Genomic DNA, 26,823 nt, shown 5'->3' on the forward strand with positions numbered 1-26,823 from the left:
TTTTGTAAGAAATAAGCTAATTTAATACTGATTTAGCATGGGGGGATGGGATTTGTGGTGGTTATCTAGAATAAAAAGCTGGGAAAAAACGTATCAGAACTTTGTAGGGAGAGTGGTGAAATAGGGTATGTTGTTTAAATTACTTACGTTGTGAATCAGACAGAATTGAGCTTGAATCCCAGCCCCACCACTGATTGATTGTGTGCCACTGAGTAACTTACTTGGCTTTTGACTCTGTAAAATGATGATATTAGTGCATACAGAGTTAAAGACATTCAATAAACAGTGATGATGGTGGAAGCTAATGTCAATTTTTAAAAATTCTTTTTCATCTTCTCAAAGTTTTTAAAGGATACGTTTAAAGAGTAGATTATATAGATTATAACTCCATTATAGGAAGTAAGATGTACGGGGTGTAGTGAAAAACTCTACTTCATTCTGTGATAAGGAGTTTCCCCAGTGTAACTGTAGATTTGCAGCAAGCCCATAATGTACCAACAGCCCTTCACAGAGTTTGTAAACCTAATGATTAATATTTCATCTACCCAAAACAAGTGGCTGCCTTTGAGATTTGTTAAAGGTAAACATCATGTTATATGTTTTAAGTTTGGCATAATTTCAGTTTTAGAAAAGTGTGTTCGAAATATTACAAACTTCATAGGCCACAGTTTTATTACCCAAAGATGATAATCCAGCAGAACTATGCAGATTTCTTATGGAAAGTATTTCTAGAACTAAGGGTCATGCATATACATCATATCTCTTTAATTCTGAAAAAAGGCAAACCCAGAGCTATTTGAAAAGCTTAACAGTGTTACTATGAAATGAGTGAATTGAAAAAAGCCTCAAAAGAGTGATAAGGGGTTCACATCCAACATATACAAACAGCTCATACAACTCAGCATCAAACCAAACAAGCAGCTAAATTAAAAATGGGCAGAACTGAATAGAAATTGTTCCAAGGAGAAAATGCAGATGGCCAATAGGCACATGAAAATATGCTCAACGTTGCTAATCATCAGGGAAATGCAAACAAAACCACAATGAGGTATCACCTCACACCTTTCAGAATGGCTGTCTTCAAAAAGACCACAAATAACAAATATTGGCGAGGATGTAGAGAAAAGGGAACCCTTGTACACTGTTGGTGGGAATATAAATTGGTGCAGCCACTATGAAAAACAGTATGGAGGTTTCTAAAAAAGCTAAAAATAGAATTATCATATGATCCAGAAATTCCACTCCTGGATATATATCCGGAGAAAGTGAAAACACTAACTTGAAAAGGTACATGCACCCCAATGTTCACAGCAGTATTATTTATAATAATATAAAGATATGGAAGCAACCTAAGTGTCCATCAGCAGATGAATAGGGGCTTCCCTAGTGGCTCAGTGGTTGAGAATCTGCCTGCTAATGCAGGGGACACGGGTTCGAGCCCTGGTCTGGGAGGATCCCACATGCCGCAGAGCAACTAGGACGGTGAGCCACAAATACTGAGCCTGCGCGTCTGGAGGTTGTGCTCCGCAACAAGAGAGGCCGCGATAGTGAGAGGCCTGCACACTGCGATGAAGAGTGGCCCCCGCTTGCCACAACTAGAGAAAGCCCTCGCACAGAAACGAAGATGCAACACAGCAAAAAAAATTAATTAATTAATTAATAAACTCCTACCCGCAACAGCTTCTGTAAAAAAAAAAAAACAAAACAACAGATGAATGGGTAAAGAAGATATGATAGATATGTGTGTATATATATATATATATATATATACACACAATAGAATGCTACTCAGCCATAGAAAAGAAATTTTCCCATATGCAACAACACAGATGGACCTGAAATAAGTCAGACAGGAAAAGACAAATACTGTATGTTATCACTTATATGTGGAATCTAAGAGTAAAGCAAACTAGTCAATATAACAAAACAGAAACAGACTCACAGATATAGAGAACAAACTAGTGGTTATCAGTGGGGAGAGGGAATGGGGGAGGGGCACAATAGGGGTAGGGGATTAAAAGGTACAAACTACTATGTATGAAATAAATAAGCTACAGGGATGTATTATACAGCACAGGGAATATAGCCAATATTTATAATAACTTTAAATGGAGTATAATCTATAAAAATTTTGAACTACTGTGTTGTACAGCTAAAACTAATATAATATTGTAAATCAAATATACCTCAATAAAAAAAAGGAAGAAACCTCAAAAGAATAATTGCTTCAGCATGTCACAAAGAGAAAGTTTCTAATATTTGAGATTTCAAGCATTAGAAGTTATATCATATTTCAACTGCTCATAATTTTTCACACTAGGCTTTAAATCTAAATATAATTTAATCCTTTTGAAAATTCCTGAGCTTTGCTTTTCTCTTTTATGCTTATTCCATGTCTGAATTTTTTAGTGGAAGAATGATGATTTTATTTATTATTACGAGTTTGGTTTTTAATAGCCATTTCCGAAATATTTTAGGAAAATAATTCTGAAGGGAATTTTATAGTTTTGCAATAATAATACTTTTATTTTTCACGGTTCTATTCTAATTACTTCATAAGGATCAGCATAACACTCTAAAAAAAGACAAAAGGAATTATAGCACATCTCAAGTAAACTAAAAAGCATATTAAACATAAGCCAACTTAATACACTTAAACATAGAAAATTTTGCAAAAATAGTATCCAGTGTATTTGGAACTATCCAATACCAGCTATTCTCAAACCAAAGAAATTCTAACTCTGGATACAGAGTTTTGGTCTTTATTTAGAGAATTACAGATCTAAAATTTTTATTTCTTAGTTTTAGTTGCATATTTCATGCAGATGAAGTTAGTTTATTTATTTCTTTATTTGGTAAACATTTATTGACTGGCGATTTTGGGCCAAGTACCATGGCAGAAGCTCTAGATTAGTATAAAAATTTTGAGTAAGTTTCATGATGGAATTACTTTTAAGTTACATTATTTACATAGGAATAAACTTTAGATAAGTGAAAACACAAAGTATTAGCAAGACAACAAAAATTCCTCTTCAAAAAATCAACCTCAAAATTAATACGACAGCGCATTAATTTCTGTGGGTATCAATTATAATTAGTTGAAAATACCAACACAGGATAGATATTTCTTGCTTTTTCTGGTACAATAGCAGTTTTTATATTTTATTAGTAACCATTGGCAAAGCCCTAAATTCAGCAGCAACTTAATAAAATAAAGGAAGAATAATAATGACATTTTCCTATACCTGGACTTCTTCCTTTTTAAAATCAATTTTTATTTAGGTTTTCTAACTAACTGAGTAATTACTAAATCACATGACATTTAATTTTTTTATTCAACTAGTTTTTAATTAACATCATGAAAGCTACTTTCTTTGCATGCAACTAAAAATATTTCTTTAAAATTTTTAAAGGTTTACTGAAAATATGTCGCCACTCATCTTCTGAGGAATTATAAACAAAAATTGTAATTACCACAATGTTGTAAATAACTATACTTCAATAAAATAAATTATTTTTAATTGTAATTATTGTATTACATAGTAACTACAAATTGAATGACAATGATTCTATTTATTTACTTTTGTGTGTGTGCAGGTTTCATTGGTCAGTTTAACAGCAAATGCCTTGGGTTACTCAGAACTTGGCGCCATCAAATCTCTCAGGACACTAAGAGCTCTGAGACCTCTAAGAGCCTTATCACGTTTTGAAGGGATGAGGGTAAGGAAAATGAAAGAACCTGAAGTATTGTGTAGAGCCAAAATTATTAAAGTAAATTTAAAAAAGGAAAACTCATGCATGCAAAAGGAATGGCAAATCCTTGCAAATTGCTACTTTTTCCTTTTATCTGTTGCATATTTACTTCTAGGTGATATGCAAGAGAACTTAGGCCTCCCTTGAAATGATATAATATCATTTATCTGCCGTGCTCATTAAAATGACTTTATTTCCTAATCCATTTTGGGAGTTTCCTTACAAACCTGTACACAAAAAAAACAGATGCGCTATTAAAGTACTATGTGTAATGATGATGATAATAATCAACTAAAGTGAATTCTACATCATGTGCTTCTCATTTGTGGTGGTCTAAGCTGTACTTAATGAGTTTTATTGAAAACAATATGAATCATACATGTGCCTAAATGTAAGTGTAAAGGAAAAAAATTTTTAATTGTCAAAATTGTGTCTGTACAATGCCAAAGTTTGCGTTATTTGAATGTATTCAAGGGTAGATATTAAATATTAACTGAATTTTAGAAGTTTTTTGTTATGTTAATATAGCTTCAATTTATAACTACATTAATCTTCTTAATTTATATAAATAGCAGTATCACCTTAAAGATTATATATAAATCTACACAATTTTTCATGAAAATGAATTTAAACTTTTATAACATAATAGAAAATATAATTTTGACTCATTACCATAGATGATTCATAAATTAACCATAACTATCATTTATATGAGTCACAGAAAATTTTATATTACTCCTTTTAAGGAAATACTACAGCATTCCCTATGATTCATAACAGGTTAAAAAATTTGTCATTATTGACTTGTTATTTTCCATGCCTTTTTAAAAATATGAAGCATTAATCTATAAGATGTATAACATAAAAATTTAGTTTCTTTGTTTTAATCAAATTTCCTTTTACTAAAACAAAGCTGCTGAACTAAGTGTGATTCCAACAGAAAAATCATTGGTCTTTTGCTGCCTAAGATTTCGTTATGTTTATAGAAACAAAGCTGTATTGCAGACTTGCATTTGCATTTTCTAGTTTGTTGATAGCCTTATGTGTTCTTCTAAAATAAAATTTATTATAAATGTCACCTTTTAAGAACATAAGACTATCTTATGAAATCTTCAATTGAAGACTTCTGCAATTTCCCTAACATATATAAAAAATGTTTCCTCACTAGAAACAATTTAACACAATATAATACGGTCTTATTTTATTTCTCACAGAGATCCTCAAAGCTTACTAAAATGTTATTGGAAATTCTCTTCAGGATATGTGAAAATTAAGTTTATTTTCCAATTAAAATGTCACTTTTGTTTTAGACTGGTAGTTTCAGTTCTGGAGAAAAATATAATTTTTATACATTCTACTTAAACATTTTTTGATTTTTTTTGAAAACATTTGATTGATTCTGCTGAATCAAAGTAATACGTTCGAAAAGTTTTCGAAATCTGAACAATGCTAAACATTTGGAGCTGTTGTAATTATTTCAAATTAGACCTTTTGGAAGTTTATTAAATCCATGAGTCAAATGGCCGGATATTTTCATATTTAACACATTATTTCCATAACAGTATTGACCCTGTGGGCCTTTAATTTTTACAGAAATAACCTTATCTATAATTTTGATCAATAATGCTTTTTATATTATAAGGAGAGGCTAATTTTTGAAACTTGGAGTTTTCAAAACAAAATCCTTATAGATGCTGATAGGAGATGAACTAATCGTTTAAATTGTCAGATTTATGAATATGGTCCTTGCCTCTTAATGACAGCATATATACAACCCTAAAATGGCTGATGATTTCAACATGTATTTGGCATTGTAGAGACAAAATAACCTGATTATTGATTCTATTTTTGTTTCTTTGTTTCTGGTATTTGGAATTTTTGACTTTGTAAACAATATAATCATGGATGATGGTGAGGATGGAAATAATAATGATGATTATAATTGGGAAGTTAGCTTTGAATATATTCAGAAACTCTCATTTTATTCTTTTCCCTAGCAGCATAAAATCACAATAGCTATGTGAAAGCGTAAATCAGGCTCATTTTATTTTTGTTTTGTCACTTCTTCAAAGCATGTGCTTTAGTGCAACATTACCAAATAAAGCATGTTGTACAGTGCTTGATAAGAAGTTAGAAAGTAAGAAATAAATTATCATCACTCTGCCCTTTATGTTTTGCATGTTCTATGCACATTTCTGGCTGACAGCTTTGAAACATTTATTGTATTTCAAATTTCCAGTCCAAATTTTCAACTTGTAAAATTGAACTGAGTGAATTGATGTCATGGATAACTTAAGTAAAATAAATTTTGTATTTTTAATTTCCTTGTCTAGGAAATCTTAAATACCTTCTTTTTCAAAAGAACTCAAGCCTTGATTGATAGGTAAACAGACAGAGAGCATCATATACAAAAAGTAACACCAAATGTTCTGTCATATCAGATTTCTAACTAATAACAAACTATATATTTCTATTTTATATAGGATAATCTTGCTCCAACTTGGATGGGGTGGAGCGCTGGTTCCGCCCCTCAGCCCTTTATTATGGGTACTGTATTACCCCTTTTGCTTCCTTTCATCCTTTCACTGTGACTTTGTGTTAGTGGGATGAGGGAGGGCTTGGGAAGGGTACTATCACACCACAGTAAGGAAAATACAGTATTTACATTCTAATCCCCTATTTTCAATTGTCTTAAATTTTCTTTTGAGAAAAATACCTTTTGTGAATTTACACTCTGTGGATTTGAACCTCAACTGCTGATATCTTTATTAAGTTTCACTCAATATGATTCAGATGTGTGTATACTGAGTTATCCATTTATGGGGAGATTATCTGATTGGTGAGGGTGGGGGACCCTGGTTTAGAATGGTTGCGTGAAGTTTTTAACTTATCAAGATGATGATGCTGTTTGAGGCATTTAAAAGAACACTTGCTATTTTCTACTTTGTTCCGGGGCCTGAAAATTGACATCAAGATACCGGCAGTGGCTTCCTTGCCTGTTGACATGTGTGAGCAGATGCTAGGGTGCAGTATTCCAGGTTTCATAAAACTGGTATTGATTGTGTGATCATTCTCATGCTTTATTAAGTGTAAGTTTATAGGGGTTATTTTTCAAATGTAACAAAGCAAAAATATATTAAGATAGAGTTGAGTAAGCACATGTGATTTGTGTTTTAAATAAAGTAAATATGAAAGGACCCACTTATTTGAATTATACAGACTACAACACCCACCTAGAAATAAAACATCTTATTATGTGTATTAAAATAGAATTTAATGCATAAACTTACTTCGTAGACTACGTCACTCCCAACTAACCTTTTAGTATCTTAGAAAATATCATAGTGAAAACATAAATAAAAATGAATCTACATTTTGTTTATTCTTAAAGTTTGGGAATAATGTGCAAGGAGGACAGTTTTTATTTTTGAGGGAGAGAAAAAGTTGGAATTTTTGTTTGGATAATTAATGTAACATATCTTTCAAAAATAATTACCGTAATTAAATCCCATAACACAAATGCAGACATTAGATTTAAAAAAGATACTATTACTCTTCTTCATACTTTAAAATGTGTGATTTCTACTTTGCCTACTTTTGATTTTTATTCACATAGTTTTTCAGTATTTTGATTAAAGAAACATTGCAATCCATGAGTAGTATTGATTTGAAGTTCAAAGACAGTTCATTCAGACAAGAGGACATTTCTGCATGTATCAAAATTCTCAACATTAATTTGCATATTTAATTGTCAATCCCTCATTTCATGTTGATTTACTTAAAAAGCAGATAATGAACCAGAAACAGAAAGAGTTTCTGTAGGAGTGAGTTGTGTGCTAGAATACAGAAATTCTATTTTGATGATGTTTTGCAAAACATTTGTGAGAAGCAACCTCTAGTATTGATTCATTAAGATAGTTCCTTTCTTAGAACCTCCTTTTATGCAGCCTGAAACTTCAATTTGTTCTTTCCAACTTGTTTAGTCCAGTTCTGTCTAGTGCCTTCACCACCTGGGAACCAATTACTGCAGTTCCCTAGAGCCAGAAAGGAGTTAATACCCCTCCCTCTGTGCTGAACCAAGGAAGGGCTTGGGGCTCTTGGGAAAAGACAATCCTTTCTCTCATCCTTCATTGCCTAATTTAATGAGATTTTAAATATGAATGGACCTTTGTATAGTAAATCCTTTTATCTTCATAAAAATAAACGTTTTCTCTGGGCCAAATGTATGCCAACCATTGTAAATGTTCCTTGAAAGGCACTGCTGCTTATATCATGAATTACATAGAGTTAATTTTAGTGCAAATCCAATCCCCAGTTTCAAAAGAAACCCCTCAGATTTATTAGCTAACCCCAAATTATTTTGTGTTCAGCTCTTTATTCTCATCCCATATCCAGAAATAGCATTTAAAAATTATATTTTGATCAATAAATGCTAAGCTAACCTTTACTTCATTCATTCATTCAATCACCATTTTTGTAGTCCTGTATTCAAAGCACCTGCTATATTCCTGTATTCAAGGCACTCAAAGCCTTGGAGAATTCACAAATATATTTTTTCATCTTAAATTAAAAAAAAAAAAAAAGGCTACCATCTGTCAAGATTATGGGAATGCCATTCATTAACTCTAACACAGAGCAATCTGGGTACCGGATAAGTACGAGTGACTCTAAGGAAAATTAGTGAGGTCGAGTAGAAGAAGCACTAGATGCCATTTCTAGTCTACATTCTGAACTTAACCTAGCTTAGCTCATTCTTCTCATTTGCCAAATGAGAATGCAGTAGTAAAGTATCTCTATAGTCCTGTCCAGTGCTGGAATTCTGATTTTTGAATTCAAAAGAGGAAACACTCATCTCTCTTTTGGAGGCTAAACTGAGAGGTGAAGTGAGGCTCCATGACAGAAGTGCTGCTTGAACTACAGCTTGTGAGGAGAGTGTTTCAGAAGGGGAGGTAGTGGACACGGAATTTCAAAGGAAAGGGCATCTCAGTTCTCTGGTAATGTTATTAGCACATGGTAATTACATTAGTTGGATTGGCGTGAAGGCTAGGTGGCTAGGGAAGTTAAAACTAGAAATGCAGATTGAGAAGTGATTTGAACATCAAGGTAAGGAAGATGTTTGATAATCAGTGGGAAGCCATTAAATAATTTTAAATGAGAGTCGGAGATGAATTCATCTTATATGAATGAAAGGAAGGAGGAAATTGGAAGACTCTGAAAATGGTACAAGTATGTACTAACAGATGTCAGAACTAGGGTGGCGATCATGAAAATGGAGAAGTGATAGAGGTGAGAAAGGTTTGGAAGAAAAAAGTGTGAGACCTACAGATTGATGGGAAAAGAATTCAAGAAATAGGTGTAGGTAGCCAGTGTTCTGCTCATGGGCTAAATTGGGTGTTGTAGGTAAAAAAAAAACAAACAAAAAAAATATGCATTTTAACATGTGCTTTGTGTATACACAGTAGAAAAAGCTTTTTAATCTGGCTGGTAGGCAAAATGTTTGGAAAAGGAGGGAAATAAATAATAACTTGATTTCAGCTTTCATATCTTGAATCCAAAGAAATCTAAGTGTATCCACACATTTAAAGTAAAGTATAAAATAAAGACTTATTCATTCAGTTGTCTTAATGCAGACGGCCACATGAGATAAAGGTGAGGTACCATGTGTCAGCTTGGTAGGCTGCATAGCTCACATCATCTGGATCTGCCTAGATAATTCAACTGACTTCACTTTTTCATTCTCATTCCCCTCTTTGTCATTAATGGTTTTATTATTGCCTTTGGCCCACTTTCAGATCGACAAGAATCATAGAGGTACACAGGTAGAATTCAACTTAGCTATGAATGTTCAAGTCTGAGGCATCATCTGCCACTTAGGAGCATTTTAGGGCCTGTGTTTATCTCTCTCTTAGCTACTCATGTGCATCTCCAATGGGAACTGTAGAGAAGGAAGCAAGGACAGTCCTCCCTACAGTGTTGCTAAAAACTCAGAGTTTTAATTTGTGGTCCAGGAATAAAGATAAGAGGGGCAAAAATGCTTCCATTAAAAAAAAAAGTAGCTAATTATTTAGCACAGAACTTGATATAATCACATCAGATTTAGGAGCTATCATCCCAAAAATGGCATCCCTCCTTTTCTTATTTTCCTAAGAAACTGATTTCTACTATGTTTCATTTAAAATAAGTTTATCAAATTAAACTCAGTAAATGAAACAACTGATATGACTGGAGCTTGAAATAAACGATGTGATGATCTAATGAAATACATAATGCTAAATTGTCTTGCTTCTTATGCAAAAATTATTATTAGTCATAGCAATGCATGAATAATTAAGGACAAAATTATATTAGGTATTTAATAATTTTTTATATTTATACATCTGAATTTTTAGTTTAGTAAAATATATCAATCAAATCAACTCTTGTCCCAACATTTTAGTTTCATTCTTTAATATACTGCCTTTTTTAATGAGTTAATTTTCTCTGTTAGGAATTCTTACTTTTTCTAATAAAAACTTTTCTGACTTCATCTGACAGCAAATTCCTCTGATTTTGTTTTCCCTTTAACTTTTCAGTACTTCTCCTCTCTTTTTAAAATCTTTTTTATCTTTGATATATTATCTAAATTCATTTCCCTAAATGTATTGCTTATGAAAGAATGTATTTCATTTTAAGACATTTTTACTTTGCTTTTAAATATCTTAGAATAATCTTGATAGTAAAAAAAAAAAAAAAGAATGACTAAAGATTACTAGGGGAATGTCTTTTCTTTTAACCAACAAGAATTCTGACTTTTCTTTTTTTCCATTTGTGTATTAGGTGGTTGTGAATGCCCTTTTAGGAGCAATTCCATCCATCATGAATGTGCTTCTGGTTTGTCTTATATTCTGGCTAATTTTCAGCATCATGGGCGTAAATTTGTTTGCTGGCAAATTCTACCACTGTGTTAACACCACAACTGGTGACATGTTTGACATCAGCGAAGTGAATAATCATTCTGATTGCCTAATACTAATAGAAAGAAATGAGACTGCCCGATGGAAAAATGTGAAAGTAAACTTTGATAATGTAGGATTTGGGTATCTCTCTTTGCTTCAAGTTGTAAGTGAACACTCTTTTCTCTGAAATGTGTTTATTGTTTGGAATAATAACAAAGTAATGATATACAGCTATTATTTAGTTACTAAGAAGAAATTTTATAACGTATTTCCTTTTTTCTAATTTTGGTTTATTAGTACAAGTTCATGAGCCCAGATGGGTGGAAGTGTCAGTATATTTAAACAGTGCAGACGTAGTTGATAGTGGCCAGGTATTTTAGTTGATAGTGGCCAGGTATTTTAGTTCTTTCCAAAGGTCTTTTTTTCTTCTCATATTACTCTCTCTTCCCATGTGAACAAGTTGATTAATAAATCAATAAATTTGCTATTATTTTTCCTATTGCAATTGGAAAGCTTGTTTCACTGATGGATCACCCCCTCCCCGCAAACATACACCCTTAACACACCTGATTGGATTGTAACAAATTGGTGGGAATTAAATTAACTGCTACTGAATTGTATCATTTGGATTGAAGATTGGGGAATGATATTTAGGTTTTAGGTTTAGATCCTCATAGCAAAATGAAATAATACCAGGTAACACTCAGACACAGAAATCAAACACAAGCAGCTGTTGTCTCACCCCAAATGTCCTTCAGTACAATTACTTAAGTCTTTTTTTTTTTTCTCTAAATATTGATGTTTTCACTACTGGGTCTTTAAGCCTGAAACATAGTTCACAATTTATAAAAATGTAAAAGATGGTGGCCTCTTAAACATTTTCATTTGATGCTGCTTCTGACTGCAGCTGCATCGCAAGAGAGCAGTGGGTAAAAACAGTCTAGGTCGTTTGAAAAACATTGTAAAAATACTGTTCTATTTTGGCCACTGAAAACTCATCTTAAAAAAAAAAAAAACTGCGTAAGTTCTTTCCTGTGGTTCTGCAGAGTCTTTAGGGAAGAAATCTATTTTGTTTCACCAGGGTTGTGTTTTCAGTTGTTCAGCCAGGAGATTAAGCAAACAAACCTGGACTGGTCAAAATCCTCGTGCATCTCTTTCAGAGGTGTCAGTACTGTGATTATTTTACAAGTTCTTTCCACCTTCTTGTTAGAAATTCTTATTTCTCTTGTAGATGTTTCTGACTTACTCTGAACGCTTATGCAATTAAAATAGAGATTTTTATAATCTGGCAAGTATGATTTCTTTAAATATTAGCGTAGACACATGATGATATTTCCTTGGGCCCTTATCCTAACGCTTAACTAATAACCACACTTGTAAATATCACTAATTTATATCACTTCCTCCATAAAATTGAGAAAGAAAAATTGAAAATTTCAAGCAGTCCCTTAAAATGCTAAACAAGGGGTAAAGATCCTGCATGAAGCCATTAAATAAATTCTGCTACTGAAGTACTGATTTATTCTTGGCTTTATACAGAATCATCTCTCTGTTGATTAGCAATTCATTGAAATGGTTCCTTGAATCACTTTTTTCTGTTCCTGTACCTAGTGTGTGATGAACTTGTTCTATCATTGACCTCAGCCATTGACACATTCAACATTTCCCTCTTTGATACACAAATAAGTTCTATTTTCTAGCTAAGAAACTTTACTTTCTCTTCACTGCCATCACAACCACCCTTACTTGGCTTTCTTCCCATGACATCTACCACTTCACAAGTGTTAGTGTTATAAAAACAAAGATGTGTTGAGATACAGATGCTGAAATCTTCTTGCTAGATTTGCTCACTAAGGAATAATCCTCTCAGGCCCGTAGGGCTCAATATTCATGTCCTAGGGCAAGTAACAAATTACTGTAAGCTATTACACTTGGAATACCAAGTGTACTATTTTTCACTTTTCTTACCCAAATTAACTCACTCTCATCAAAAATTACAAAGAGGGACTCCCTGGCGGTCCAGTGGTTAAGACTCCGCGCTTCCAACGCGGGTGGCGAGGGTTCAATCCCTGGTTGGGGAACTAATATCCCACATGCCATGTGGCATGGCCAAAAAAAACCCCCAAAAACAAAACAAAACAAACGAACAGAAAAAAAAAAAAAAAAGGAGTATTATTTTAAAAAGTTACAGAGAAGAAAGTGGAATATAGGATTATTTCTAGATGTTATGCTTTAAAATTTTTAAAATGTTAGTTGCAACTGACTTTTTGTATACCTGTATGATCCTTAGAGTGTTACAATCAAGAGAAATCATAAACTTTCAGTCGCTTTGTCACCTTGTAGATAGATTTTAGTGGATGATCGTCAGGTCTAAGTTGTAGTTGTTTTGCTGCTACAAACATTGCCAAATGTGTTGGCATTTGTAAAGCTTTCTAAAAGTATTCCGCCAAATCTTGATAGCACTTTATATTGCATGATTGGAAGGGAGGGAGACGCAAGAGGGAAGAGATATGGGAACATATGTATATGTATAACTTATTCACTTTGTTATAAAGCAGAAACTAACACACCATTGTAAAGCAATTATACGCCAATAAAGATGTTAAAAAATAATAAAAAAAAAAGAACTGAGAAGTATTTGTGAGTTGGTTATCAAGCAGGAAGATATATCAAATGACCATTCTGTTTATTATATGGTCTAGAAATGAAGAGACTTACTGAGATATTGTTGGTCCAAAATCCATGTAAAATTTGTTTCGAGATGTCTTTTAAAAATGTTCCTTTTAAAGAAATATATCAGGAAGAATATTTATTAAACATCAGGTCTGAATTATTTTTACTCCAAAGTAAAACATGCATGTCCTTTTTAATAGGCCACATTTAAGGGATGGATGGATATAATGTATGCAGCAGTTGATTCCAGAAATGTAAGTATTCTTTACATCCTAAGTCTTTTCACAGTATTGATTAGGCACTAAAATTAACAGAGCATATCAGCTAAATGGAATGATTCTACAATGAATTTTTAAAAAGGGAAAAGTATGACTCAAGTTAATACTCAAATATTTATCAGAAAGATCTTAGTAAGATATATCAAAATGGAAGTCAAACTAATGTAACACATGAGTATATTTAATAACTAACAAATATCCATCTATTAACTATTTTTCTATTTTGTTTCCTTTTTATCTACCAATTATATAATCAATAATAATATTGGCATGCTGGAGCAAATGTGAAGAAATACATGGTTACCATCAGTAGTTTACCCTCCACATTAGACAAGTTAGGGATGTTGTCTAGGCAGAATTAGATTTCTGTAATAGTCACTTTAAAATCCATTCTTTTATATGATTATAGCATCCATAAATTTACTGGAGCCTTTACAGAGACTGTTATCATTTCTGTGATCAACAGTTTCCTTTAAGTTTCTATCACCTAAGACCTACTTTTTTGATTTATCCTACAATAGTCTTTTTCAGGCTTCAAGAAGAGAACTGAAATCCATGCTCATTCCAACTCTGCTCTTCAAAATTTATAAAATTTAGTATTTTCTCTTTATCTTTCCATTCTGAAGTCCCATCTTCTATAATCATGAAGAATGAACTTTACCCCTGGAATCTTTAAACTGATCTGATAAGCACACTTTTATCTTTCTTGATGTGCATTTCCCATAAGTGGCTTTAGTTTTATGTTGAGTACTTTCTTGATATCCTCCAGAGATGAGTTATTTCACTTTGTTACTTATTGTGTTTGTTTTGTGCGTTTGGTTGGTTTTTAACTCTGTTATCTTTAGGAGGACATGAATCTATTAGGGCACTATCTATAGTGACTCCTTTACCTCTTTACTAAGTGCTAAGTAAAAGCTCAAATGCTTATTTATTATGAGTACAATCTAGAGATTAAATTATCAGTTGAGGATTTAGCAGATAGCATGTCCAATTATGTCTACTCAATCTGAAAAATTCAATGAATGTTATAATGTTATAGGCAGGATGCCAAACATCAAAATAAGTAACTCAATTCTTATTTGCTAAATAAATTCATGCATCAGGAATGATTATTTCTAAAATAATCATTGAAATAGTCTATGCATATTTACTGATGTAAAATTTTTTTCGCTATTAATTTTTAAATTATTAAAATGCAATACCTTAAAAATTCCCAAATTTAGTACACTACTGTCCAAATGGCAAGATATTAGTTGTATTTATAGTTAGAAAAAAATACATTTCAAAATCATCATACTGTATTTTTCACATGAGAACACTCTGTTTTTCACATAAAAAATTATCCTAAAGGCTAATTTCAGAGATTTATTTTTTAGAGGTAGCTGATTTAGAGGAAATAAAGAAAAGTACTGCTTAAGTGTTACTAGAAATTTTCTTTTCTATTCTCATGAAAAACACCAGTGACTACCAGCATCAAATGTATTGTAATATCTTACAAAATATTCTCCTTTTGTAGGTGGAACTCCAGCCTAAGTATGAGGAAAGTCTATACATGTATCTTTACTTTGTTATTTTCATCATCTTTGGGTCCTTCTTCACCTTGAACCTGTTTATTGGTGTCATCATAGATAATTTCAACCAGCAAAAGAAGAAGATAAGTATTTCTAATATTTTCTCTCCCACTGAGGTAATAAATTATTTGAAGGGTTTTCAACACCAAATGAGTACTTTAACTCAGAAACCAAATGGGATTATATATTAAAATCTATTTTTGCATCCTCCCCCTCTGCCATTCACTGCCCATGTCTTTCGTGGTATAAAAAGCCAAGAAGGAGTGTATTCCATTCTCCTGTGCATAGGTTCACAAAATCTCTCTCCTCTTTAAAGAAAAAATACTCAGGTACCACATTTTTTCTTTTGAAAAAGAATAATTAAAAAAAAGAACTAGAAGAGAACCCAGGCATACACCTGTTTCCCAGAGTCAACCTGTTGTTTTATCTTTACAACTTACCTCCTTGAAATATATTTTCCAGCAAAAACGTTTAAAATCTTTGCAGTAAATTAGGCATGAGAGGTAAGCTTCTTCTAGTGTTTCTTTTCACATTTTTTAATTCTTTTATGGCTCGTTTTATGTATTCCCACTTCATTCTCCCTGATGTTAATTACAAACTATCAGTTCCAGCCTTGAATTGAACAGTTCTTTATTAATTATTATCACTTATGAAGCCCATCTTATCATCCCAGTTATATATGCATATTGTCAAAAACACAGAAAGTGAAGAAATATCATTACTCAGGAGTAACCACTATTCACATTTTATGTTTTTCTGTTCAAACTTTTTCTACACATATCCTTGTTATTGAAATTATTTGGTCTATAATTATAAATTTTTTTGAGTTAACATAAGTATTTTCCCATTTTGTTAAGTCTTCATATACATATTAACATAATTTTCTTAACCATTTTCCAATAGATTGATGATTTAGGTTGTTTCTAATCTTTAATAATTTAAGTAGTGCCTGGTCAAAAGTCTTTGTGCTGAAAAAATTTGAGCCTTTAATGATTTCTTTAAGATAAATTCCAAGAGTAAAGTGTTTTGCTTTCCCCAGGTAACATGCCCACTCATACTCCCAATAAGTGGTGCTGGGAAAACTGGACAGGTACATGTAAAAGTATGAAATTAGAATCCTCCCTAACACCATACACAAAAATAAACTCAAAATGGATTAAAGACCTAAATGTAAGGCCAGACACTATCAAACTCTTAGAGGAAAACATAGGCAGAACAGTACGACAGAAATCACAGCAAGATCCTTTTTGACCCACCTCCTAGAGAAATGGAAATAAAAACAAAAAGAAACAAATGGGACCTAATGAAACTTAAAAGCTTTTGCACAGCAGAGGAAACCATAAACAAGACCAAAAGACAACCCTCAGAATGAGAGAAAATATTTGCAAATGTAGCAACTGACAAAGGATTAATCTCCAAAATTTACAAACAGCTCATGCAGCTCAATATCAAAAAAACAAACAACCCAATCCAAAAATGGGCAGAAGACCTAAATAGACATTTCTCCAAAGAAGATATACAGATTGCCAACGAGAACATGAAAGAATGCTCAACATCATTAATCATTAGAGAAATGCAAATCCAAACTACAATGAGATATCATCTCACACCAGTCAGAATGGCCATCATCAAAAAATCTAGAAACAATAAATGCTGGAGAGGGTGTGGAGAAAAGGGAACACTCTTGCAGTGTTGGTGGGAATGTAAATTGATACAGCCACTGTGGAGAACAGTATGGAGCTTCCTTAAAAAACTAAAAATAGAATTACCATACGACCCAGCAATCCCACTACTGGGCATATACCCTGAGAAAACCATAATTCCAGAAGAGTCATGTACCACAATGTTCACTGCAGCATTTTTTACAATAGCCAGGACATGGAATCAACCTAAGTGTCCATCATCAGATGAATGGATAAAGAAGATGTGACACATATATACAATGGAATATTATTCAGCCATAAAAAGAAACGAAATTGAGTTATTTTTAGTGAGGTGGATGGACCTAGAGTCTGTTGTACAGAGTGAAGTAAGTCAGAAAGAGAAAAACAAATACAGTATGCTAACACATATATATGGAATCTAAGAAAAAAAACAGGGTCATGAAGAACCTAGGGGTAAGACGGGAATAAAGACACACACCTACTAGAGAATGGACTTGAGGATATGGGGGGGGGAAGGGTAATCTGTGACAAAGTGAGAGAGTGGCATGGACATATGTACACTACCCAACGTAAAATAGATAGCTAGTGGGAAGCAGCCGCATAGCACAGGGTGATCAGCTCGGTGCTTTGTGACCACCTAGAGGGGTGGGATAGGGAGGGTGGGAGGGAGACGCAAGAGGGAAGAGATATGGGAACATATGTATATGTATAACTGATTCACTTTGTTATAAAGCAGAAATCAACACACCATTGTAAAGCAATTATACTCCAGTATAGATGTTAAAAAAAAAGAAAAAGCATATAGATGTGCTCAGGCCACTGCTGTTTCACTGGCATCAAACATTCTCTCTGTTTTTTGGTACTTGATATTTGAAAAATGAAAATTGTATTTAATTTTCATGTCTTTTATGACTAGTGGGTTTGAATATGTTTTTGAGGCCTTTATTTTTGCCATTTATTTTTCTTCCTTTGTGTACTGATCCTTCATCTCACTTGCTCAGTCTGTTTTCTTATTATATGAGTGCTTTCATTGGATGAGACTCTTTCACTTATGGATCATTTCTGTCCCTTAGCCCCCTTTATTATTACTGATATTACTCCGTTGTCATTACCAAGCTATTTCGTTTCACTTATTAGCCTGAGGTCTAATCCTCTGTACCTACTGGCCTATCATATCACATACCTGCCATACGTATGACCTCTGACTTTTCCCCTAAGTCATCTACTGACTTGGCCAGTTTCCTTTCCATCCTTTTGCTCCAGTTCTTGGCAGAGTGAAAGTGGCTTTTTGTGAGTAACTCTAAACCATCATGCAATATACCTACTCTAACTCTTTGCTACATATGAATAAGAAAATCGTTGTCTTTACCTTCTGAAAGGCAGTGTGTGTGGTGAAAGGAACCATGTATTTAGTGTCTCAGTGAATCAAATTGTACTACTTCCTGAGTTTACGGTCTTGGGTAAAATACTTAACCTCTCAGATTCTGGGAATTTTTCCTCCATAAAATATTAGTGAAAACAATAAAGTCAATTTTGGATGATTGTGGGCAATAAATAAGATTATAGTATCTAAAAATTAGTTTTAATTTTTCAAATTTAAAATCCCAGGTATAATTATGCTAATTGGTTGAATTTTGCATTTCCTTTTTTAACTGTCCCTTTCCTATTTTAAGTTTAATATTAAAAAACTATGTACAAAGGGACACAGTTTTAACCAGTTTTGATTTTTCTTTTCTATACTTTGGAGGTCAAGACATCTTTATGACAGAAGAACAGAAGAAATACTATAATGCAATGAAAAAATTAGGATCAAAAAAGCCTCAAAAGCCTATACCTCGACCAGGGGTAAGAAATATCAAATGATATGGGGGGAAAAAATATAAAAACAAAACTAGCATGGGTTTTCTCACAGAAGAGATAGCAGCTAACGTTTCGAGCAGCAAAGATTTCTCCCACTTTTAGAGCATCATTAATTCATACCCTTTACGGTAATGGTAAAAATTATTTTTTAAAGGGAGAGACCAAAAGGAAAAAGAAGAAACAGAAAATGCACCCTTATCTTCAAGCCATTTAGAATTATACAACTAGAATCCAAACAAAATGGAAAAGCAAAAAAAAAAAAATGGCAAAGGACACACAGGCAGTGTGATATGCACAAGGAATTTGATCATATAACTCAAGAATGTTAGAAGAGTAATCTTGGATGGGGTTAAAAAACATGCAGTTTTCTGATAGATTAACAAGTTGATGAATTGTTGAGTGAAATAACACCTTACTTCCATTTTATTTTTCATTAGAGGTACCAGTTGTTTTGGAGAAGGAAAGACTTCTAGTATCTAACATTCATATATAAGGCTATAAAGTTAGAAATTACTAATGTCTACAGAAGTCAGAGTCAATAAGTACAATTCATGATGATAAATAACCCAATGTCATGTTTCCATGATGAACCAATGAGACAACTGCCATGAAATGGAGGAGCCTTATCCCACATTGTACTGATTTTTATGATGATGACCTGTGAGGTTAAAACTCCTGAGGTGCTTTAGGGAATAAAATGCTAGTGAATATTCATATTGTGCTAGCCAACACTTGCCTTCTTGAGAATGATGAAAAACATATACTGTCCTCTGTTAAGCCTTAACACTGGAAGTGAAAATGAGTCAACTATGTGTAGGAAAAATGTAAGATAGACGATGTCCTCAAAGTTCCTCAGTGGCCTAGGGAAATGGGCCAGACAATGGCCTGTAGTGAATGACAGTGGCAGAACCAGGGAGCAGAACCATAGATCAGTGACAAGGGACATGAATTTGTGACATCAAAGCATAAGGAATGTCATTCTGGCCTGATTATCCCTGTGTACACTCAGCATTCTGTGTGTGACAATGTCAGCAAAGACTGGTTGGTGGAAGAGCATCAGTATTGCCACACATGGACTTTAAATGCATAATGTTATAGGTGTGTCATGAAAATGACAAGTTCCCTCTAACAATTCTTTGAGAATAAGGCAAGTGGAATGTTATTAGATACTATATTTTGAAACTGCTTCATGGTCCAACTGATCATGGGAAATTCTGGTATAACAAAATTAAGCAGGTTTCTTAACTTCTCGTAATTTTAATACATCAATATGCATTTTATGCCTCTCAGAGAAGCGTATAGTATGCAGTGTTTCTTATCAAAAATCCCCTTTTGACAAGGGATTGTTATTCTGTGGAATACATTTTGGTAAATAGCAATTTAGGTAACTAAATTAAAGAACAATGTGCTATAAACCATCTTTTACAAAATTCAGGGCCAGTGGTTCCTAGGTATAATACTAGACAGTCAGTTAGTGCAGAAAATACTTATGTAGAAGCTAATGTGTACAGGAAAACACCTCTGTTGCTAAAAGCATTTCTGATTCTCTACAGAACAAATTTCAAGGAATGGTCTTTGACTTCGTAACCAGACAAGTTTTTGACATAAGCATCATGATTCTCATCTGTCTCAACATGGTCACAATGATGGTGGAAACTGACGATCAGAGTGAATATGTGACTAGCATTTTGTCACGTATCAACCTGGTGTTCATTGTGCTGTTCACTGGAGAATGTGTGCTGAAGCTCATCTCCCTCCGCCATTATTATTTTACCATAGGCTGGAATATTTTTGATTTTGTGGTTGTCATTCTCTCCATTGTAGGTAAGAATTATTTCAGGTCTCTTAAGTTCAGCTCAATAAGAGTAAAAGTTAGACTAATCAAGTTTAAATTAGAGGTTATCTGATCACTCAGAGAAAACCACTGTGAAAATTTTGATGTATGTCATACTGGTGTGTTTCTCTTTCTTACAAAATGAGGCTCCTGCTATGCATAGAGTATTGTATCCTATTCTGTGCATCTTAGACTAGGTATATTATTTGTCAATATACCAAAGTCTCATTGATTTGAACTAGAAATCTGCTGTTAACTAAGATTGAAATGTTTTTGACTTGTTGAGATTGAATAGTCTATACAATATCTAAATGGCTCTGTTGAAGAGAGGACTAGAAATTTAGTCTGGTACTCAGGAGAGACAGTGCATCAGAGACATAGACACAGAGTCATTAGCATGTATACAGGAGTGGAAGCTGGTGGCAAATAAGGAAGAGCATAGAGTGAAAAGAGAATAAAGCTATGAACAAAACGTCAGCAACTGCAGATGGTAAGTTCTTTAATGCAGGGTATGGGATATTTTGTAGATTACCTTGAAATTTATAGTAATGATGCACAAAAGAAGTGATGTGGCATGGAACATCATTTCATCAGTCATACACTTCAAAGCCTGGAATGTTAAACAAGTCACGTGACCCATAGCTCATCTCATTCAAGATACAACTCTAGCTCCAGTGAAGTGAAGAAGTCTGCCTGTGGGCCTGAAGTATTCATTCTTTCCTAAACCAGATAATAATATGATTGGGTCAATATTTTACCATCCAATAGGGGGTGCCTCCGTTAGGCAGAATTTTATGCCATTCCTCCCTCTGAAGAAGTTGATTTTCTATCCAACTCATATGTTGTATGTAGCCTTTGATTCCCACAGTAATCTGTGGTATAATTAGTTGTGGATAGGGTACTTAGTTGTATTCACCTCTCTTTCTCTCTTTCCCTCTCTCTCACTCATACACACACACACACACACACACACACACACACACACACACACATGCTTACTTACTCTTTACAGAATGAGGTAGTGTAACTCAAAGGTACTTAATTTCTTGAGATCCTTTTCAGCTCAATCACTATTTCATTATTTTAAAGGCAAATGGAGAAAGAAGCTTTAAGGAAGAGAGCTGAGAGACCAGTGTCAGACACAGGAAACCAGAAACAGCATCAGCTCAAACCCTTTTAGAAATGCACCAGACCATATATATACATATATATATGTATTATATATATATATATATATATATATATATGAATATTATAGTAGAAGTTTAGGGAAGCATCAAGTTCATGGAGAGATGAAATCAGCATTAAAAACTGCAGATACTTTTAGATGGGGAAGGACTGAATAGAGGGTATATATGATTTGGCATTTTCAGAAAAAAATCATTGAATTCTTATAAACGTGTACATATACTGTTGGCTACTGCTCTTAAGATGGACTTGAGAATTTTTAATTTGTTTTTTTAGATTCAGTCTTGGGATTTTGTATAAGCTAAAACTAGTCTATAGATATCCCTCAAAGACAAAAGGTACTATAAAATCCTTATTCAATTGAATATTGTCATAGTCACCTTGGACTGCCGTAATAATTACCACAGACTGGGTGGCTTAAACAAGAGAAACTTATTTTCTCAGAGTTCTGGAGGCCACAAGTCCAAGTCAAGGTGCCAACATGATGGGTTTCTGGTGAGAGGTCTCTTCTAGGTTGGTAGATGGCCGTCTTCTCACTGTGTCCTCAGGTGGCAGGGAGAAAGAGAGAGCAATCTCTCTATTGCCTTTTCTCATAAGGGCACTAATCCTATCATGAGGGCTCCAACCTCATGGCCTCATCTAAATTTAATTATCTCCCAAAGGCCCTATCTCCAAATACCACCACCTTGGGGGGTTAGGGCTGTAATGTATGAATTTGGTGGTAGGGTGGGTGGGGGGTGGGGGTGGACAGAATTTAGTCCACAGCAAATACTGAGTTGAATTTAACGCTGAATGCCGAAATTAAGGTTTATCTATAATATATGTATGTGTTGTCTGTATATAAAATTGAAGATTAAATAACTGAATTTCAGTACTCTGAACTTTACCTGGGAGCCTTAACAGAAATTTAAGTATTATTTTAATGGATAACTTCTTCACTGGTTGATACTCTGATCTTTTATCCATAGGTATGTTTCTGGCTGAGCTGATAGAGAAATATTTTGTGTCCCCTACCCTGTTCCGAGTGATCCGTCTTGCCAGGATTGGCCGAATCCTGCGTCTGATCAAAGGGGCCAAGGGGATCCGCACGCTGCTCTTTGCTTTGATGATGTCCCTTCCTGCGTTGTTTAACATCGGCCTCCTGCTCTTCCTGGTCATGTTCATCTACGCCATCTTTGGGATGTCCAACTTCGCCTATGTTAAGAGGGAGGTTGGCATTGATGACATGTTCAACTTCGAGACCTTTGGCAACAGCATGATCTGCCTGTTCCAGATTACCACCTCTGCTGGCTGGGATGGATTGCTAGCACCTATTCTCAACAGTAAACCACCCGATTGTGACCCTAATAAAGTTAACCCTGGCAGCTCAGTTAAGGGAGACTGTGGGAACCCATCTGTGGGGATCTTCTTTTTTGTCAGTTACATCATCATATCATTTCTGGTCGTGGTGAACATGTACATCGCTGTCATCCTGGAGAACTTCAGTGTTGCTACTGAAGAAAGTGCAGAGCCCCTGAGCGAGGATGACTTTGAGATGTTCTACGAGGTTTGGGAGAAGTTTGATCCCAATGCCACCCAGTTCATGGAATTTGAAAAACTCTCTCAGTTTGCAGCTGCTCTTGAACCTCCGCTCAATTTGCCACAACCGAACAAAGTCCAGCTCATTGCCATGGATCTGCCTATGGTCAGTGGGGACCGGATCCACTGTCTTGACATCTTATTTGCTTTTACGAAGCGGGTTCTGGGGGAGAGTGGAGAGATGGATGCTCTCCGAATACAGATGGAAGAGCGATTCATGGCTTCCAACCCATCAAAGGTTTCCTATCAGCCAATAACTACGACTTTAAGACGAAAACAAGAGGAGGTGTCTGCTGTTATTATTCAGCGTGCATACAGGCGCCACCTTTTAAAGCGAACTGTAAAGCAAGCTTCATTTACATATAACAAAAATAAAATCAAAGGTGGGGCTAATCTTCTTATAAAAGAAGACATGGTAATTGACAGAATAAATGAAAACTCAATTACAGAAAAGACTGATCTGACCATGTCCACAGCAGCTTGTCCGCCCTCCTACGATCGGGTAACAAAGCCAATCGTGGAAAAACACGAGCAAGAAGGCAAAGATGAGAAAGCCAAAGGGAAATAAACAAAAATAAATCAAAATCACTGGGTGACAAATTGTTTACAGCCTGTGAAGGTGATGTATTCTGGTCAACAGGACTCCTTTAGGAGGTCAATGCCAAACTGACTGTTTTTACACAAATCTACTTAAGGTCAGTGCCTACAATCAGACAGTGACCCCTTGTCGGAAAACTGTGACTCTGAAAAGGGAAGATGACCTCGACAGGAGGTTACTGTTCTCACTACCAGCTGACACTGCTGAAGACAAGAGACAAAATGGCTACTCAGACTGTAGGGACCAGTTCAAAGGGGTGCAAACCTATAATTCGGGGGTTGTTTAACATGAAACACTTTAGTATAGTAATTGTATCCACTCTTTGCATTTCGACTGCCACATTTGTCACATTTTTACAAAATCTGTTAGTGGATTCATCTTTTTTTTAGTCCATATGTTGTTTATTATATGTGACTATTTTTGTAAACGGGGTTTCTGTTGGGAAATAGACTAAAGGACCTCTCTAACAGGTATGCCACCAGGGGTTATGGTAATTGCATGGCCTCCCATCTGCACAGAGATGTGGTTTGCATGAGGGCATGCTACACTCAGAGATCATGCATGAAAAAAGTCACGAGGAAAACAATGAGTTCTTAAATTCCATCCATGTTTCTGGGAGGGGTAATTAGGTGAAAATTGGAGGTGCTTTGCTGACCTTGTCAAATCCAGCCCCTAGACCAACTATATCATTTTGGGGGGGATAGCCCATGAAATCTAAGCAGGTGAAAACTTCACTCAAATGTCTGGAGTCATAAGTGTTATGTTTCTGTTTCTTGTATTTAAAAACCTGAATAAGTATTGCTTCCCCCCTAAAGACGGAATTGACAAAAAGAACGCTTTATAAATTTCTGCTTAATCCTGCACTTTGTTTAGCCATCTTCAGCGCAGCAAGGTTGACAATGTATATGTTAATGAAATGCTATTTATTATGTAAATAGTCATTTTACCCGGTGGTGCACGTTTGAGCAAAGAAATAATGACCTAAGCACAGTATTTATTGCATCAAATATGTACCACAAGAAATGTAGAGTGCAAGCTTTACACAGGTAACATAATGTATTCTGTACCATTATAGATAGCTTGGATGCTATGAATGCATGTTTCTAATTACCATGCTGCTGTATCTGGTTTCTCGCACTGCTCAGAATCTCATTTATGAGAAACCATATGTCACTGGTAAAGTCAAAGAAATTGCTCAACAGATCTCATTTCTTTAAGTCATTAAGCAATAGTTTGCAGCACTTTAACAGCTTTTTGGTTATTTTTAAATTTTAAGTGGATCCCATATGTTGTATAGCCTGACTGTACAGACATGTTTTAAAAAAAAGCACCGCTTAACCTGTTAAAATGTGTTTAGAGTTTTATAAGCAAATATAAGTACTGTAAAAAGTCATTTTATTTTATTTTTCAGCATTATGTACATAAATATGAAGAGGAAATTATCTTAAGGTTGATATCACAATCACTTTCTTACTTTCTGTCCACCGTACTTTTTCAGGGAAGAAATTTGCTAAATAAGAAATGAAAACAAGACGGGGTAGTTGTAGATTTCTGCTTTTTTATTACATTTGCTACTTTTAGATTATTTCATAATTTTAAAGGGCAAAAATAGGTTCACAACTCACATCCAAATTATGCTTTGCAATTGGAAAAAGGTATAAATTTTTATTTACATTTTTGGTAGTTCCTACACTAACTGATTGAAGATAGTGCTTATTTTTCATTTTTGTCCTTTTTTTCTAACTTCTGTTTATGTTTTCATTTCTTTGGAGTCATGCCGCTCTAGATTGCTCTAAATATAATGCGGGTTTCACAACTTTTTTTTTTTCCTGGAAGAACAGAGAGTAGTGAACTTACGTAGTCAGTTATATCAGGACATTTTGTGTTTCTTACAGAAGCAAACTATAGGCACTTTTTCTTAAAACTACTTAAACTGTATTCGTGAACTGCATGCTGGAAAATGCTACTATTACCCTAAGTGATGCTAACCAACATTAAAAATGTGCAAAACTAATAAAGATTACATTTTTTATTTCATTGTTTGCCCAGTTACTTTTAGTTAACGGTGTTGTGTAACAAGATGAAGATGTTTTTATTGTACAAATTGGGGGAGAAGGGGAGCTAAACACACACACACACACACACACACACACACACACACACACGTATACCCGGGCTGACAGCAAGAAAACCTGGGGTAGGAATGGGGCTGGGGGAAGTGACGTACCGGGGGCTACAAGCAGTAGGATGTGGTCTCTGTTAGGAGGAAGGACTGAAGCTGGAGCATAAGCTGTTGGCTCCAGAAGGAAAAGAAGGATATGGGAACCAGAGCTATGGTGGATGGCCACTTGAGCTACAAAGAGAATCCCTCAGAACTGTATTAAAATAGTAAAAGTTGCAATGTGCGAGTCGGGTATTTTGTTTGCTCCTCCAGAACCACTTTTCATGCTCCTCCAGGTTGACTTTCTCAGCAAAAGAAGTAAGTACAAATTACAGAATATATAGAGGAACGAATGAGTAACTCTACAGGCGGATTCAGGGACAATTATAACTGTAAACTCTGATCTGGGTTTGAAGAATGAGAGGGATAGGGCAGTCCAAACAGCAGAAGTATTACAGAAAAGTGGTCAAAAGTATAGACTCTGCAGCCAGATTGCCTGGATTCAAACATCAGCTGTACTGCTTACTAGCTGAACAACTTTGAAAGTTTGAGAAGTTTCTTAGCCCCTCTTTGCCTCAATTTTGTCATCTGTAAAATGGTAATAATAATTTGTATGAGGATTAAATGAGTTAATACAAGTAGAGCTTTCAGATCAACAGTTCCAAGCCTATGGTAATTACTATATAAGTATTTGCCCTGATGATGATGAAGACCAAAGACACACATGAAA

The 26,823-nt window shown here is 34.5% G+C and overlaps 1 protein-coding gene across 7 annotated transcripts in view; it reads left to right on the plus strand.

The window, feature by feature from the left end:
- The window catches only part of SCN1A (sodium voltage-gated channel alpha subunit 1), a 161,074-nt gene extending 135,107 nt beyond the window's left edge, over positions 1-25,967 (plus strand). For 3 of the 7 annotated variants that reach the window (XM_027129279.1, XM_027129304.1, XM_027129300.1), the window contains exons 21-27: positions 3,598-3,720; positions 10,570-10,851; positions 13,562-13,615; positions 15,156-15,293; positions 18,615-18,719; positions 20,288-20,558; positions 22,725-25,967. In XM_027129279.1, the coding sequence (XP_026985080.1) occupies positions 3,598-3,720; positions 10,570-10,851; positions 13,562-13,615; positions 15,156-15,293; positions 18,615-18,719; positions 20,288-20,558; positions 22,725-23,902 (2,151 nt within the window). In that variant the 3' untranslated portion in view covers positions 23,903-25,967. The remainder of the gene's footprint in view (positions 1-3,597; positions 3,721-10,569; positions 10,852-13,561; positions 13,616-15,155; positions 15,294-18,614; positions 18,720-20,287; positions 20,559-22,724) is intronic. The other 4 variants (XM_027129294.1, XM_027129288.1, XM_027129315.1 and 1 more) reach the window with 2 other exon arrangements.
- Positions 25,968-26,823: the final 856 nt, after the last annotated feature.

Source organism: Aethalodelphis obliquidens, unplaced genomic scaffold (assembly GCF_003676395.1).
Source record: "Aethalodelphis obliquidens isolate GAN/ISIS:26980383/991018 unplaced genomic scaffold, ASM367639v1 scaffold2, whole genome shotgun sequence".
NCBI classification, from domain to species: domain Eukaryota; kingdom Metazoa; phylum Chordata; class Mammalia; order Artiodactyla; family Delphinidae; genus Aethalodelphis; species Aethalodelphis obliquidens.